Source organism: Lactuca saligna, chromosome 4 (genome assembly GCF_052625555.1).
Source record: "Lactuca saligna cultivar CGN05327 chromosome 4, ASM5262555v1, whole genome shotgun sequence".
Lineage (NCBI taxonomy): Eukaryota > Viridiplantae > Streptophyta > Magnoliopsida > Asterales > Asteraceae > Lactuca > Lactuca saligna.
The window spans coordinates 61,368,550-61,385,091 of NC_136420.1; the positions used below are offsets into that span (position 1 = coordinate 61,368,550).

The window sequence follows — 16,542 nt, forward strand, 5'->3', positions numbered from 1 at the left end:
TATGCATATATGCACTTGAACAATATGAATATATGCACTTAAAATTTTGAATTTTTTTGTTGAAAAACTTTAGCTTTTTTTCTTAAATATTCCAGTTTTTTTTAAAACTTACTAATTTTTTAAATTTTATTGTTTTTAAAAAATTGCATTTTTTTCAAAAAAAATATTCAGTTTTTTTTTAGTTTCATGTTTTCTAAATAAAAAAAAAAATCTACATATTTTTAAAAAATTCGAAAATTTTTTTTTTTTTTTTAAATCCAAAATTTTGATTTATTATGAAAATTTTTAGACATTTTAATTAATATTTCCAATATCACAAAAAATCAAACATTAAATAAGATTGGTAAGATGATGATCATACCCTTAATGAGTTAATTTTGATCTAACGCTCCACATTTAATTCTTGGGTTCTCGGGAAACTATGAATTTTTAACGGATCTCAACTTTATATATATATATATATATATATATATATATATATATATATATATATATATATATATATATATATATATATATATAGAGAGAGAGAGAGAGAGAGAGAGGTGGTTTGGAAAAATGATGGTTTTATTCCATTTCTAAATCAAATTAAAACGTCATAAAAATCTAGATAAAACATCTCTCTCTCTCTCTCTCTCTCTCTCTCTCTCTCTCTCTCTCTCTCTCTCTCTCTCTCTCACATATGATGCCGTTCAGTGACTTATTCGTTTGATTGGTTTCTGTAACATGGTAAGGAGTGTTCATGAAGGTCTTTAATTATATGATGTATATCATCCATGCTTTCTCTATACTTGTAATTAAGAAGAAGAAAAAAGATCAAAGAACATGATCTTCATCTTTGGCTTAATTTCGTAAATATACAGCATCGTTCATGTATTATATAGCTTAATTAAACAATTTTGATGAGTTATAGTAGTTTTTTTATCTAGTTGCACTTTAGAAACTTTTTTTCTTTTTTTCTTTTTTTTTTTTGTGCTCTTCCTGCAGTTCCTTAACCACCAACAGTGATTTGGTTGTTTACAATTAACTATTTATTTATTATGGTTAATTCTCTCTCTCTCTCTCTCTCTCTCTCTCTCTCTCTCTCTATATATATATATATATATATATATATATATATATATATATATATCATATGATCTTCTCACCTGCTTAAGTTCTATTATGTAGTAGCCTTTTCTTTCATAGAAAAAGTAGCTGCATAAAGGTAATTCTTTTGCGTTTAAGGTCAGTTGACTTCAGTTCAATTGTTTAGGGGCTGCTAATGCAACTAGAATCTAACATCATATCGGCAAGAAAATTGGAAGGGGTTGAAGAAGGAAGATTATTGCTCGAAAAAAGGAAGTAGGGTTCAAGCACACACCAAAAGCCAGGCGTAAGTTGATCTGAATCATTTCCTATTTGACAACTTATTCTGGACGTGAAATACTTCTGAAAATAAATTGTCCTATTGTTCATCCCCTTCACTTTATTCATTCTTTATCTACTTATTATTTGATTTGATCAATTCTAAACACTTGCGTAGGAGACTAAATCTGACGTCTCATAATTATTATTCAAAAGTTTCAAAGAAACTATACTAAGGGATTTACTACAAAATTGATGCTTCCGTTATTAGAATTTATGCAAGTAGATGAAAGACTATAAATATTGAATTCAAATTCATAACTACTAAATTAAGTATGATACTCAGGGTAGGTGCAGTTTACTATTAAGTAAAAAAGAAGACATATATATCGTTCTAATTCTTTATATATGTGTGTTTTAAAATGCCACTGGAATTTATATTAAAGCTTAAATTTCCTACATGGCTTGTTAATTATTGCATAAAATTATCAGTTTTGTTTTCTAAAATACCTTGATTCATGTTTTCTGCTTCTTTCTTTTCCCATCTGCTACCTTATATAATGTGTACACCACATTTTATGCCTAACTTTTTCTTAATTACATATTTCAGAAACACGTCTTTAGAACCTGGACGTAGTTGTTCTATATAGATCATACAGACGTGAATAATGTCAGGAGATTTCGATACACTAGAGAGTAATGAAGAACCTAGTTTTGATCAATATGGAGGAAACACATCATCTAATTCTTCCATGAATAAGCAAGTTACATCATTTGATTTGAATGAAGAAGCAAGTAGCCAAGAAGATATTGATCTATGTTTTGAAGAAGACCAAAAGATTGAAGAAGGAAGTTCATCGAAGAACAGAAAGGGTCGGGTTAGACAATATGTGCGTTCTAAGATGCCTAGACTTCGTTGGACTCCTGAACTCCATCATGCTTTTGTTAATGCTATTGAAAGGCTTGGTGGACAAGAAAGTAAGTTATTCTCTAAGTCTTTCTTTGTCTCGATATAATAATCATACGTATTTAAACATAATTAATGATATCTTTTGGTGAAAATATGAAAAGTTTTTGGCTTAACTGCAGAAGCAACTCCCAAGTCTGTTCTTCATCTAATGAATGTGAGAGGACTAAGTATCGCTCATGTGAAAAGTCATTTGCAGGTAACTAAATTCAACAATATCATTAAAAGCTTAGCATTCTCCAATTGTTCTCCTGATTTTGATCAATTTATAATACGCTTTCAATGGCAGATGTATAGAAGCAAGAAGCTTGATGATTCTGGACAAGGTAAGACATGATCTTCGATATAGGAAAAGACAACATTAAGGAAAAAAAATACTAGTGTATATATATACTTTATACTAATATATATGACAGCTTAAGAGGCTACTAGAAACCTTACATATATAGAACAAAGATAATTAATCTTTCTCATTAACATCTTGGCATGTGACAAAAGTTAAGTTTTAAAAAAAACTTTTTTGCAATGTGTCTAGTTTTCAATACCATTTAATTGTGACCTAAACCTGTTTGAACCAATAAATGGGTAAAATTGCTGTTAAATTTAGTCAAATTTAATAGTTCATGTACAACCTTAACAATAAATCGGCAAAATGTTGTAATTATCCTACAAATTAAAGTAATTAACAATGTGCGTGAAGCATTTAGAAAAAAAAATGTTGCGATTCTAATGGGACGAGAAAGTTTTTTTAATTAAAATTAAATGAATAAAATCCTATTTGTTATCTACCACAGAAACGCTGATAACAAAATAATTAAATCGCTCTAAAAAAAATTGAGATATCGTTTGATATATATTAGAGCTTTTTTGGTAATTCTAGTAGCAAATGGTTACAACATATGCAATTAGAGCAACATTAAATAATAAATATCGTTGTAGAGCAATTTAAAGGTCTATAGTTGCAATGTTCTAGCAAATTAAAGTTTTTATATTTTACTATAAAAAAAACATGACATGAAAACCTGTAATGTGGTGAATTACATACTGAAGCGGAAGAATATATTTTGACAACCTTCAATTTTAATTAATAATTATGTTGCTTCTGCAGTATTATCTCAGAGGGCTACACAAACGATACAAGGAAGACCACATATTTATAGCAATTTGTACTCAAGAGGTACTCCCTTCCAACATTTGAAACTAGCAAATGGTGGGATTGTTCTACCAAGCAATTTACAAGAGGGTGATGATCACTGCAGAAGTCATCTTCATGATTCTGGTTTTCGACCTACACGTGGCATCCATCATTTCTTATCGAGGTATATATGCCAAATGGAAACTTAATTATTTTGAGTATTTTCAACCTCAGTCAACTCAATGAAACGTAACACTTGGAATTTTTGTTCCTATATATGTCACGCATGTATAGTAATACTCACTTTTTTCATTTCATGACATGTTTTATATTTCATGTGTGTTTATTTCTTTCTCTCTAAAGGCACCAAATATGGCTATCTAATCAAATTCAAGGGTCTTCACCGATGAGAAGAGAGTTTGGAGATGGGAAGAAAATGATGAAAGATATTTTGAATCATATGCCAGAAAAGCCTTCTGATGCAAACAAATTCCATGGAACTATGAGATCTAGCCAACTTCTTGAGGAGAAGAAGTGGCCACATGATCAAAGAAAAGATAAATGGTTACCTATAACAACCATTTGCACCAACAGTTCCACCTCCGATCCTTTCGGTCTTTCTCAATGTCAACAGTATTACAGAGAGAGAGCAAGGATGCCTCATTCTCCATCAGCTTTCAATGATTCATCACCATTATTGAATGCACAATCGAAAGCCGCATTTCTACTTGAGGTATCATTCTCTCTTGGCTGATGATTACTTGTTATGTTAGGATTCAATTAGTTCTAACAAGTTTCCTCATGCGCAAATCATGTTTTCTTCAGTTAAAACAAGATAAAGGGTGGAAGGATAAGGAAAGGAAGGCAGATTTGAAGCTTAGTTTGAGCCAAAACGAAGATGTAGATGAAGAGAAGAATCATCAAAGGAGTACTCCTGAAATCAACACTATGCTATCGCTTTCTTTGAAGGAGACAAAAACCAACCTAGAGTGAGTTAAATAGTTTATATATAAACGTATGTAACAGGAGGCTAGATTGAGACGAGTACTTAAGATCTGATTAAGCGCATGGATAGGCGGCGTAGGAGCTAGTGAGATCTTCTAAGTACTTGTTTTCAAAAGCTATTATTTACATGGTTTTTTCGATCCCATATGACAAGGAAATATTTCGGCTGTAGTTGTACGTATTGACATGTAAAATGGACAAGGTTATAGTGTAGCTACTTTAGTAAGAACTGGTAGATCATAATCAATCCAGTAATTAACTGTTCTTTGCGAAGATGTATAGCATGCAGCCATGCATATTGTTTATTATCAAGTAGATAATGTTCCTTAATTAGCTTTTCATTGTTTGAATATCTATGATTTATGGATCATGGGAGATGTTAATTTTCATTTCTATCCATAATATTGGAGGGGTAACTCATGCACGCAAAATATGCTTTAACATGAAAGTTTTCATTCTACCAAATATTTCAATAGTACAATTGTATACTATATATATATATGAAATGAAGTCATTAACAAAAACAGAATAACATGTCATATACAAAAAATCTAAAAAGATATATATAATATACAAAAAAGGTGGTCCGCGTATATAAACTTAAAAATAAGTACAAAAACATAGAAATCTTCCATGTAGAACTTGTACATGTTATCATTTGTCAAACCGTTGCAGCATCGTTTAAGGGTTGACAGGCAATGAAAGTAAGAAGATATAATTTATTATTTCAACCAACCAAATTATATTATAAATAACAAATAGGGAGATGCTACCCCACAAAATTAAAAAGTTTTAAGTTAAGTGGGGGGTTTTTAAGTTTATCTTAAGTTAACGACTGTTATTTTGATTTTGTTTGTTTACTAGTAAAGAAGCAAAATCTTGTTTGTTTATTTTTAAGATAAACTTAAGAGCCCCCACTTAATTAGATGAGAAACCAGAGTTTGCCATGATTTTGAGGTGGAAGAGTAATAATAGTTTTTTTTACAACACTAACTTAAATAGCCTCGTGGTCTACTTAGGGGGGGGTGGTATATTCTATATGTGGCCTATATATGGAGTTTCATGGACACTACCTTGCACGTGTAGCGAACTGAAGCATGTGTTTAGGGATCATCAAATATCCAATGAAGTTGTAATGTCTAAAATTAACTTGTCTCCAGGCTATCTTTCCTTCTGCTTATAACCAGTGGAGGCCTTTTTTTCCTCTATTAATTTCTTGTTCATGAAATAAAAAAATGCTTAAATGGGCCAAAATGGGATAGAAATTAAATTCACATTCTGAATATTCTGTATCTACATGATGGAATTTTGGAGACAATTGGAATAAAATGAATATAGAAGGCTAGAATCTACGTGTTTCTCAGAAGAATGTATTAGTCTTGATAGTCTTTTTGAGGTGGAAGAATAATGATAATATATAGTCTGGCTAGTCTTTTTAATGTGATTGGCTTTGTTTATTTGTCACACAGGTTTAGTGGTTGATTGCCTAATGCTCTTATTTCTTATTTCTTGTAGTGCTTGTACGCTACGTACTTATGTAAAAAATTCTCTAATTTAATTTGCTAATCGTTTCTAATTAAAAATAAACATCGACTTAATGACAACATGATCGATACAGATAGATAGATGTATTCAACCAAGTAAAGTGGTGTAAGTTTTAGCAGAATTAATGGACTTAGTTGAAAATGCAATTAAGTTGACAAATTAAAGTTACAAAACCCTAGCTACCCTCTCCCTATTTATCTATACTTGTACACACCCCACCACCTTTAGGAAATAACTTCAAGCCTTGATCAACCTTGATTTCACCCCAAATCAATTTACCTAGGCGTATAAAAAAATAATCATTACAGAAGAATCATTATATTCATCACTAAAACTCGCAGTTTTTAACGCGGGCCACATAAAAATACCAACCAATTAAAGAAACAAATACACATTTCGATAAGTCTTCCATTTTGGGTACGTTTATCTTTAGAAAGCTCAACATGCAAGATGGTGAACAGATTTAAAAATTAATAATAAAAGAAAAGAGAAAGAAACAAAAGAGAAATATAGATGAATAAATTAAGTATTCCTAAGTTTGACAATATCAAACCGAAGTAAATTCAATTTATGACTTTAACAAACGAGCGTCCAGCTGGAATCTTGAAAATAGGTGAGAGTTTAAGATCATCACGTCCACAATTAAGAATAAGAAGGGAAAACGATTAAAAGTTAGGTTAGGCAGCTCGTAATTCGCATGTGGTGGTTGGTTCACTGTTGACAGTTACACCAAAGAGACAACCATTTTAAGTTCACATGCATTATATAATTATTTACGGCTTCAATCTTGACCGGAAGTTGCTATAGTTAAGGAATTATGGCTTTTGATATTTTGGCATTATATTGCGTACAATAAAGTCGGAACTATTTCGTGAATAGACTAGCACCCTAAAATTCAAGCATGTGGGATTTGAAAAAAAAAAAATGTATGTTAATTAATACTTCGTGAAATGAATATGGTTTCACAAATTATAACGACAGAGCACCCTAAAATTCAAGCATGTGGGATTTGACAAAAAAAAAATGTATGTTAATTACTTCATGATGAAATGAATATGGTTTCATAAATTATATTATCTAAAGAACGGAACCTAAGTGGGCATGTATATAGAGAAATTAAGAAAGGGCCATATTACCAGAGGAACGGATCATGATTTTTCTCCTAGCTCTTCAATTTCTTTAAGGAATCATTAACAAGATTATAAGGCCTTATGTTATGAGTTAATGCATGAACATGAAATGGAGAAAGGTTTCTTTAAATTGATTAACTAACTCAGAAGTAATTACATATATACATAACTAGCTGAACAAAAAGAAAATAACTAACTGTACAAGCAAAATTACTAAAATACCCATAACTAACTTTAATTAACAAGAATTCTAGTGATCTGATAACGTGGCTACCCCCCCCCCCCCCCCTTTTTTTCTCAAGTTGGTGGGCAGTGAACCAAACTAAGCTTGGTTAGAGCTTAGAATGTTGATACCCTGGGAGTTGATTCGTAAACATATCAGCCCATTGTTCCATCGTAGAAACATGAGACAAATTAATCACTCCAGCTTGAACTTGTTCTCGAACAAAATGGAAATCGAGTTCAATATGTTTAGTGCGCTAATGGAAAACATGATTAGACACAATATGAATAGCAGCCCTGTTGTCACATTTGAGAGGAATAGAAGTGATATTTGGCACATTAAGTTCAGCAAGTAATCTACTCAGCCAAGATAATTCTGCACATATGCATCTCATTGATCGATATCAGGTATCGGAAGAAGATAAAGAAACAATCACTTGTTTCTTGGATTTCCATTAGATAGGTGTTCCACCAAAAAATGATGTAATAGCTAGGGATAGATCTACGTGCAATAGGACAAGCCACCCAATCGGAGTCACAATAAGCTTCAAGCTTAAAATTTGAAGTATAATTGAAATAGATAGCTTGATAAATTGTCCCTTTTAGATACTTCAAAACATGTAATGCAGCATTGTAATGAGCTTGAGAAGGAGTTTTGTTAAATTGACTTAAATGTTGGATAGGAAATGCAAGATCGGGACGTGTGTGCAACAAGAAGCTGAGTCTTCCAACAAGTTGTTGATAAACTATAGGATCTTACAAAGGATCATCCATGATAGGTAAGAGTTTTAATTGAGCAAAAGGAGGTGTAGATGAATGCTTTGAATCATTGAGATCATAAACATGTAATAGTTCCTTAATAAATTTGCTTTGATAGACAATCATACCCCTATTAACTTTAGTGAACTCAAGCCCAAGAAAAAAATCAAGCAGCCCTAAATCTTTTATTTGAAATCGATCATGAAGAAAAGTCTTGAGTTTAGCAATCTCATCATTGTCATTCCCAGTGACTAACACATCATCAGCATATATAGCGACAGTGATAAGACTTTTGTCTATTTTCTTTAAGAACAAATAATGATCATGTGGGGAATGAGAGTATCCTCGAGTGTGTAAAGCAAAAGACAATTTTGCATACCATTGTCTAGATGTTTGATTTAAACCATAAAGTGACTTGTTAAGATGACAAACTAGGGATGGGGAAGAAAGCATATGACCCAGAGGAAGACGCATGTAAATCTCAATGTAAAAATCTGTTGTTCACATCAAAATGATGTATGTCCCATTTGTTCTTAACAGCTAATGCAATGATGCGTCTGACAGTGGTAGATTTCACAACTGGAGAAGACGTTTCATAGTACACTATATCCTCGAGTGTGTGGGGAATGAGAGTATCCTCGAGTGTGTAAAGCAAAAGACAATTTTGCATACCATTGTCTAGATGTTTGATTTAAACCATAAAGTGACTTGTTAAGATGACAAACTAGGGATGGGGAAGAAAGCATATGACCCAGAGGAAGACGCATGTAAATCTCAATGTAAAAATCTGTTGTTCACATCAAAATGATGTATGTCCCATTTGTTCTTAACAGCTAATGCAATGATGCGTCTGACAGTGGTAGATTTCACAACTGGAGAAGACGTTTCATAGTACACTATATCCTCTTGTTGATTGAATCTCTTGGCCACCAAACAAGCTCTATACAACTCAACAGAACCATATGCTTGATATTTGACTTTGTATACCTAACGACATGCAACCGGCTTCTTCCCTTTTGGAATCTTTACAATCTCACATGTGTGTTTTTTAGTGATGCCATTCAATTCTGCTTGCATGGCATGTTCCCATTCAGGAATGCCTTTTACATGATGCTAAAATGCTGGCTACAAATAAACATTAGAAGCATATGAAGAAGAAGAAACATGAGCTACAAAGTTAGAAGAATCATCATGGAACATTTCATCAATATGAAAATTGTTGATAATATGATGGCATGTGGTATGATCTATAACATCCCTGTTTGGGTGTCAAACCAACAAATGATGGGATAAAATAATATTAATATAACTCAAATCACTGCTTTTTCTAATACTAAAGATAGTATAGAGTAAGCAGGGTCGATCCACAGAGATACGGGACTTTTTATCTTGCCATATTTTCACACATAATACAAGTAATATTGAAGTGGGGGTTTGTATTTAAACTTGAATTAAACTTCATAAATAAGAAAGATTGAAAACAAACGCAGTAAAAGAAGTACATTTCCGATTCTGACTCTTATATATGTATTATGTTGAAAGATGTAATATGATTATAACTCATGTTCAATCTAGGTTGGTAAGTTGGATATTAATAAACTCTAAGATCCAAATTGGCAAAAATATTTTATTCAAAATAAGCTCTTTAAATAAAATTTCATTTAATTGATTCAACCCAAATAAGCTCTTGCATTAAATCATTAAATGACATTAGATTCTTGCACTAATTACCAACAATGTTTAACATTCCTCTTAAGCTTGGGAATATAAACATTTAATCTTTGATTGCACTAATTTTTTATCTAATTACAACCAAGTAAGTGAGTGTTACTAACATCAAATCATAAAACATATACGAATTTCATGATTTGATTAACTAGATTGAATAGAACCCTAGTTCATTGATCAAGTGAAAAAGAGAACTAACCAAACACATGATTAAGATCAAATCAAAGATTACTAGATGTTAAACATAAGTCAAATTCAAGTTACAGCCTAACAACACATATTTAAGAATTCAGATTCGGAAATGATAATAAAATCAACCACACATATCTAGGTTGGACTAAAAATTAAACAAGTTTAAACTTCAAATTGACTTACAAAAAGAAATTAAAGTGTTATCCAAGTGTTAATCTACTTGCCAAAGCTCTGAAAATCGTCTCTTCTCCTCCCAAAATCCGACCTCCTTTGTAAAAAGTCGGTTCCCCCTTTTAAGAATGGTGAAAAACTGCTTTAAAACTCACGTTTACGTTTACACGACCCGCGTAAATTGACACTGTCATTTACACGGCCCGCGTAAACGCAAAAATATACTGCGCAGAAATCTACGTTTACACGGCCCGCGTAAACGCAAGGCTTCCATTTACACGGCCGTGTAAACGTCTGTAAAGCCAAAATCCTCATTTCTTTGATATCTTGCTCCTCGGTGCTCCGCAAGTCCTGAAATTTTGTCTGCAACTTTTATTTACCTCCTCCAACAATATCCTTCCTCCAAAAGTCCCTAAAATATCACAAAAGTATTTGAATGAAATTGCCTCATGAAAAATCCCAAAAAACATGCAAAATGCATGAGTTTAAGCCTATATGCAATGTACTTTTATAAAATAAAACCACAAAATGAGTACATGAAATGCACCTAATAAATCTCCCCAAGCTTAAACCTTTCTTGTCCTCAAGAAAGAACAAGAAGATATAAACTGGAGAAAATAAAATAGAATAGAAGAAAAGAAAATTAAAGTTAAAACTATTTGAAACTTAATGCATGAGATCAAAACAAATATGAAAAGATCCAACCCAATTACCCTGTTTTGTATTATAGTAGAGAATGTACCTGTCATGCATTGAGTCAACTTGGCTTTAGTCTCAAAATATTATATGATAATAGAAATAAGACTTTGGCCACTCCCTAATACAACTCAACAGGATCAAAGATCACAACACTTATTCCTTTTCAATATGATCAAGTCAATTCTTAGAACAAATTATGGTCTTACTCTCGTGAAATTATATGTGACAAAACATGCTCAACCATCTTTGTTTCATAAAATATAACAATGCCCGATTCTAGCTATTTGTTGGTCGGCAACAATCTTTTTTCTGAAAAATCTTTTCTAAAAATTCCCTAATATTTACCCAAATTGGTTACAAGATTCAAACCACTTACTCCAGTCAAAGTAATTAACATTCAATCCCAATGTCATAAGTTCAAATCCAAGTCCAAGGGAATCTTTTGACAGCCAAGTATTTTTCCTAAACACAATATTCAATTAAACTATAAACACAATTATATACAAACTTCTTAATTATATTTTTTTTTACAAATAAAGCTCATGGCTTTCTTTGAAATCCGTGTAACGGGCTTCCAACCAACACATCCAAATCAAATGACCTTAGTGTGCTAGATTTAAAGAGATCCCTCGGGTTTACTTGCCCGAACCTCAAAGGCAACAGATTAGCTTTATTTGCAATTATTAAGTTCATGACTTTCTATGGAACCCGTGTAACGAATTTTCAAGTCAATCACTCCCAAACTATTCAGCTTTAGGCGATTAGGTGTAAAACACCCCTAAGAGTTTACTTGTTCGAATCCCAAAGGTCACAGATTAACTTAATAACAATTTTTTTTTATGTAACACATATACAAATAACTAAGTTAACACATAACACTCTTATTAATTTATTTATTTGGCCAATTTCTTTATATTTTCGTCCTTGACTTTTCTATTGTGGGACATCTCACGGTCTATTACTGTGAGGACTTCTAAGACATTTTTCAAGGGACTAAAGGTTAACATGCAAAGACCCATAAGTATAGTTGAAAGTTGTGTCCCCAAGCAGGGTATATAAAAGGGAATGAGTAAAAAGGACTTTTAAGAGCGCTGGAAGGTGGGACATTGAGATTTTGCATTCTTTTTATAAACTTTTGAATTTGGCATTTTAAGTTCAATTGAGCATTACTACTCATAAGACCGGTCATATGTCCCAACGAATTGACTCATACCTACTATTATGCTCCAATGTTGACAATCTTCTCATTTTCTGTTTTGCACAAGTAGCTTCGGGAGGTGTGTTCGTGTGTGATTAACTTGCTTTTAGATTTTTCAATAAAAAGAGCAAGCTAATTTCAAGGCACATGACTCATTTACCAGCTTAACTGTTTTGAAAAGCTTCGGTTGCTTGGGATTGGATCGTTTATTTTATTATTTTTTTTTGTAATTATGCAATGAATGCAATGCAAAAATTTAGATGCAAAGAAAATAATAAAAATTAGAATAGAAAGAAAATCTTTTTGGTTTTTGAAAAATTTTCCATGCAGAAAAAAAAATGAAAAAGAAAATGAAATGAAAATTAATGCAATATGTACAAAACTACATGCAACCTACATGCAACGGGATTTATGCATGGATGGATGCCCCTCCCCAAGCTTAAAATAAGCATCGTCCTCGATGCTTGAAGAGAGACATAGCCGGTCTATTGAGAGTTGGATGGTGGAGGATGGTAGTTGGGTTGGGAATGGGTCCAAAACAGCCACAAATGCATACCAATTGAATTTTTAAGCAAAATATGAACGACTAAAGATATGGAAAGAATTTACCAAATCGTTCTTGGAGCTTTGCAATTGTGGTGAGAACCTCCTCTTCATCCTCTCCAAGCTATCAGTGAAGTACTTTTGGAGCCGGAGATTCATTTTCTAGGCATAAAAAATAAGTTAAAACCATTTGGGACATAAAAAAAATTAAAACTTACCAAAGACTAAAAAGTTTTAAAAGAAAGGACAAAAATAACCCCGGGTTGCCTCCCCGTTAGCTGCCCTTGTTTTAAGTCGTTGGCTCGACTTGGCCCGTAAATGTGCTTTGTTCTAAGTAGGTGGGCCTTTACAAAACATTAACCTTCTCACCACTTCCTTCAATTGAAAACTTATCTTCTACCAGACTTTTTATTTTTGAAAGCACCTGCTCACAAAATGCTTGGCATAAACAATTAGTAACACCGTGTCCCTGGCAACGGCGCCAATTTGTTAAGCGTGTCAAACCCAACAAATAAAGGGGTAAAATAACTCCTTAAACACTACTACTTTGTACTAGAAATGTAATACAAGGTAAGTAGGGTCGATCCACAGAGATACGGGACTTTTTATTTTGCCATATTTTCACACATAATACAAGTAATATTGAAAAGGGGGTTTGTATTTAAACTTGAATTAAACTTCATGAATAAGAAAGATTGAAAACAAACGCAGTAAAAGAAGTACATTTCCGATTCTGACTCTTATATATGTATTATGTTGAAAGATGTAATATAATTATAACTCATGTTCAATCTAGGTTGGTAAGTTGGATATTAATAAACTCTAAGATCCAAATTGGCAAAAGTATTTTATTCAAAATAAGCTCTTTAAATAAAATTTCATTTAATTGATTCAACCCAAATAAGCTCTTGCATTAAATCATTAAATGACATTAGGTTCTTGCACTAATTACCGACAATGTTTAACATTCCTCTTAAGCTTGAGAATATAAACATTTAATCTTTGATTGCACTAATTTTTTATCTAATTACAACCAAGTAAGTGAGTGTTACTAACATCAAACCATAAAACATATACGAATTTCATGATTTGATTAACTAGATTGAATAGAACCCTAGTTCATTGATCAAGTGAAAAAGAGAACTAACCAAACACATGATTAAGATCAAATCAAAGATTACTAGATGTTAAACATAAGTCAAATTCAAGTTACAGCCTAACAACACATATTTAAGAATTCAGATTCGGAAATGATAATAAAATCAACCACACATATCTAGGTTGGACTACAAATTAAACAAGTTTAAACTTCAAATTGACTTACAAAAAGAAATTAAAGTGTTATCCAAAATCTACTTGCCAAAGCTTTGAAAATCATCTCTTCTCCTCCCAAAATCCGACCTCCTCTGTAAAAAGTCGGTTCCCCCTTTTAAGAATGGTGAAAAACTGCTTTAAAACTCACGTTTACGTTTACACGGCCCGCGTAAATTAACATTGTCATTTACACGGCCCGCATAAACGCAAAAATATACTGCGTAAAAATCTACGTTTACACGGACCGCATAAATGCAAGGCTTCCATTTACACAGCCGTGTAAACGTCTGTAAAGCCAAAATCCTCATTTCTTTGATATCTTGCTCCTCGGTGCTCCGCAAGTCCTGAAATTTTGTCTGCAACTTTTATTTACCTCCTCCAACAATATCCTTCCTCCAAAAGTCCCTAAAATATCACAAAAGTATTTGAATGAAATTGCCTCATGAAAAATCCCGAAAAACATGCAAAATGCATGAGTTTAAGCCTATATGCAATGTACTTTTATAAAATAAAGATACAAAATGGGTACATGAAATGCACCTAACAATCCCTTTTTAAGTAGAGTAATTAAACAGTAAATTAGGAACCCCGGGAAGTAATTGTTATTATTATTCTATATTATTTGAGCTCAAAATTTAATAATAATTAGTGGGGTGTTGGTTTTGGGAAGCCAAATGACAAGAATGGAATCTCTAGGGGTGAAAGTATAATTTTGGGATTTAATTTGTAAAGATTTTCATAAGTCAAGGGGTATTTGGTATTCTTTTCGACTGAACAAGAAAGGATTTATGGAAGCAGGGGTTAAGAAGTAAATTTTGGACCTATGTTGAAAAGGATTTGTTGAGTGAGGGGCTATTGAGTAAATTACGTATTAAATTGAAAAATGATTCTTGAAGCCAGGGTAGAAATGGTAACTCTTGGTTTAGAATTGAAAGAAAAATAAGTTGGAGGGGATGGTTTAGCTATAATGGGAAAATGTTAGGGGAGTGGGGTATATTAACCAACTGCTTTCTAAACCCTAACCCTAATACCCTCCTTTCCAGACGTCGTTACCATCCCAAACTCTCTCTTGCCTCTCCGATCGGTCGAAGCTCCAACCACCGGAGCAGCCACCTCGTAGCCAACCTAATGTCGGGAAAATGTGGATGTGTGTGTTACTGTCGTCGTTTGCTCATTAGACCACTCCTCAGCCTTCGTCACCGCCATGGAAGCTTTCATCAAGCCGCTTTGCGCACCACTAAGACCGTCGACCAACGAAGCCGCCATCATCGTAGTCTGCTGGCCGTGATGCTGTGAGCACCCGGGACGACCAACAGGGACCAACGAAGGGTCGGATCCGTTGTTGTGTGGTCATGACCAATCAAGAATCATTAGGAACCAGAGGGAAAAATCAGCACCGCCGTTATGTCGCTTGGGTTGCTGCTGTCATCGTCAACCGCCGTCGGGGGTTGGCTGGATCTGTTTGCAAGAAAGAAAGCGGGTGGATGTTTGCTTCTACTATAGAGTGTGTATTTTTTGGCTAGGAAATCAAAAAGGGCCACCACCACCATCGTGAGGTAGTGGTTGCCACCCTCTACCACCACATGCCGCCACGGTGCGGTTGTGTATGTGTGTGTGTAATTTGTGTGTGTGTTAGTTTTATGTGAGTGTGTGTGTGTGTGTGTGTGTGTTGAGTATTGTTATAAGTTGTAATAGCATGGGAAATAATGAAAGAAAAGTCTAAATCACCACCATAGGGTGGTGGTTGTCGCCTCCTGCCGCCACCGGCCGCCGTGTCGGTGGTGGTGTGCTTTGATTCCGTTTGGACCTCGTTTGGACAATGTGGGACCAATGAAACCCTAATGGGCCCAATAAGGGCCAAAGTGAGCTAAAATCCCAACCAATGGACTAATGAACTAGTATTGTTAGGGTTAGGAAAACCCTAACTTGTGGAAATTGATCAGGACACACACACACGAGAATAATTTAATAAACTTGAAATATTAAATAATAATTATTAGCAAGGTAACTTAAGGCAATAATGGACTTAATGGATTAAGTCTTTAATGGGTTAAGTAAGAAACACTTAACCCTAATCATCATTTCATGTGAAAGTCCTAATTTTAGGATTATGGGCTTGGACTTATCAGGACCCACATTTGGGTCATTGGAATGGAATTGTGAATTACACCTAATCACACCATATGATTTATCTAGTAGAGTAATGGACTTAATGGATTAAGTCCTTACTGGGTTAAGTGAGAAACACTTAAACCTAATCGTCATTTCATGTGAAAACCCTATTTCACTTGGGCCTTGAGTCGGGTCTTTCTTTTGGGCTTTGATAATTGGATTATTAGTGGGCCACCCACGAATAATCATATGGACTGGAATATATTTATTGGCTTGGGGTAAGGCCCATATGAGGGTGTGGGCCCAATTTAGAAAATTGGGTCATTGATGGGCCATAGTTGGGCCTTGATTATGATAATGTAAAGGTTTGGGCCCAATTGGGGAAATTGGGCCATATGTTGGTGCTTTGAGCCATAGTAGGACTTTTGGGCCTTTGGAGTGTGAGTTGGACCTTGGGCTTGGAACCCAATTATTA

General features: G+C 33.6%; 1 protein-coding gene across 1 annotated transcript; it reads left to right on the forward strand.

The window, feature by feature from the left end:
* The first annotated feature begins 633 nt into the window (after positions 1-633).
* Positions 634-4,787, forward strand: LOC145038553 (uncharacterized). The gene is made up of 8 exons (XM_078986879.1): positions 634-729; positions 1,256-1,375; positions 1,958-2,325; positions 2,437-2,513; positions 2,604-2,640; positions 3,423-3,633; positions 3,813-4,182; positions 4,275-4,787. The coding sequence occupies exons 3-8, from the start codon at positions 2,016-2,018 to the stop codon at positions 4,440-4,442; spliced, it is 1,173 nt and encodes a 390-aa protein (XP_078843005.1). The 5' UTR covers positions 634-729; positions 1,256-1,375; positions 1,958-2,015; the 3' UTR covers positions 4,443-4,787.
* Positions 4,788-16,542: the final 11,755 nt, after the last annotated feature.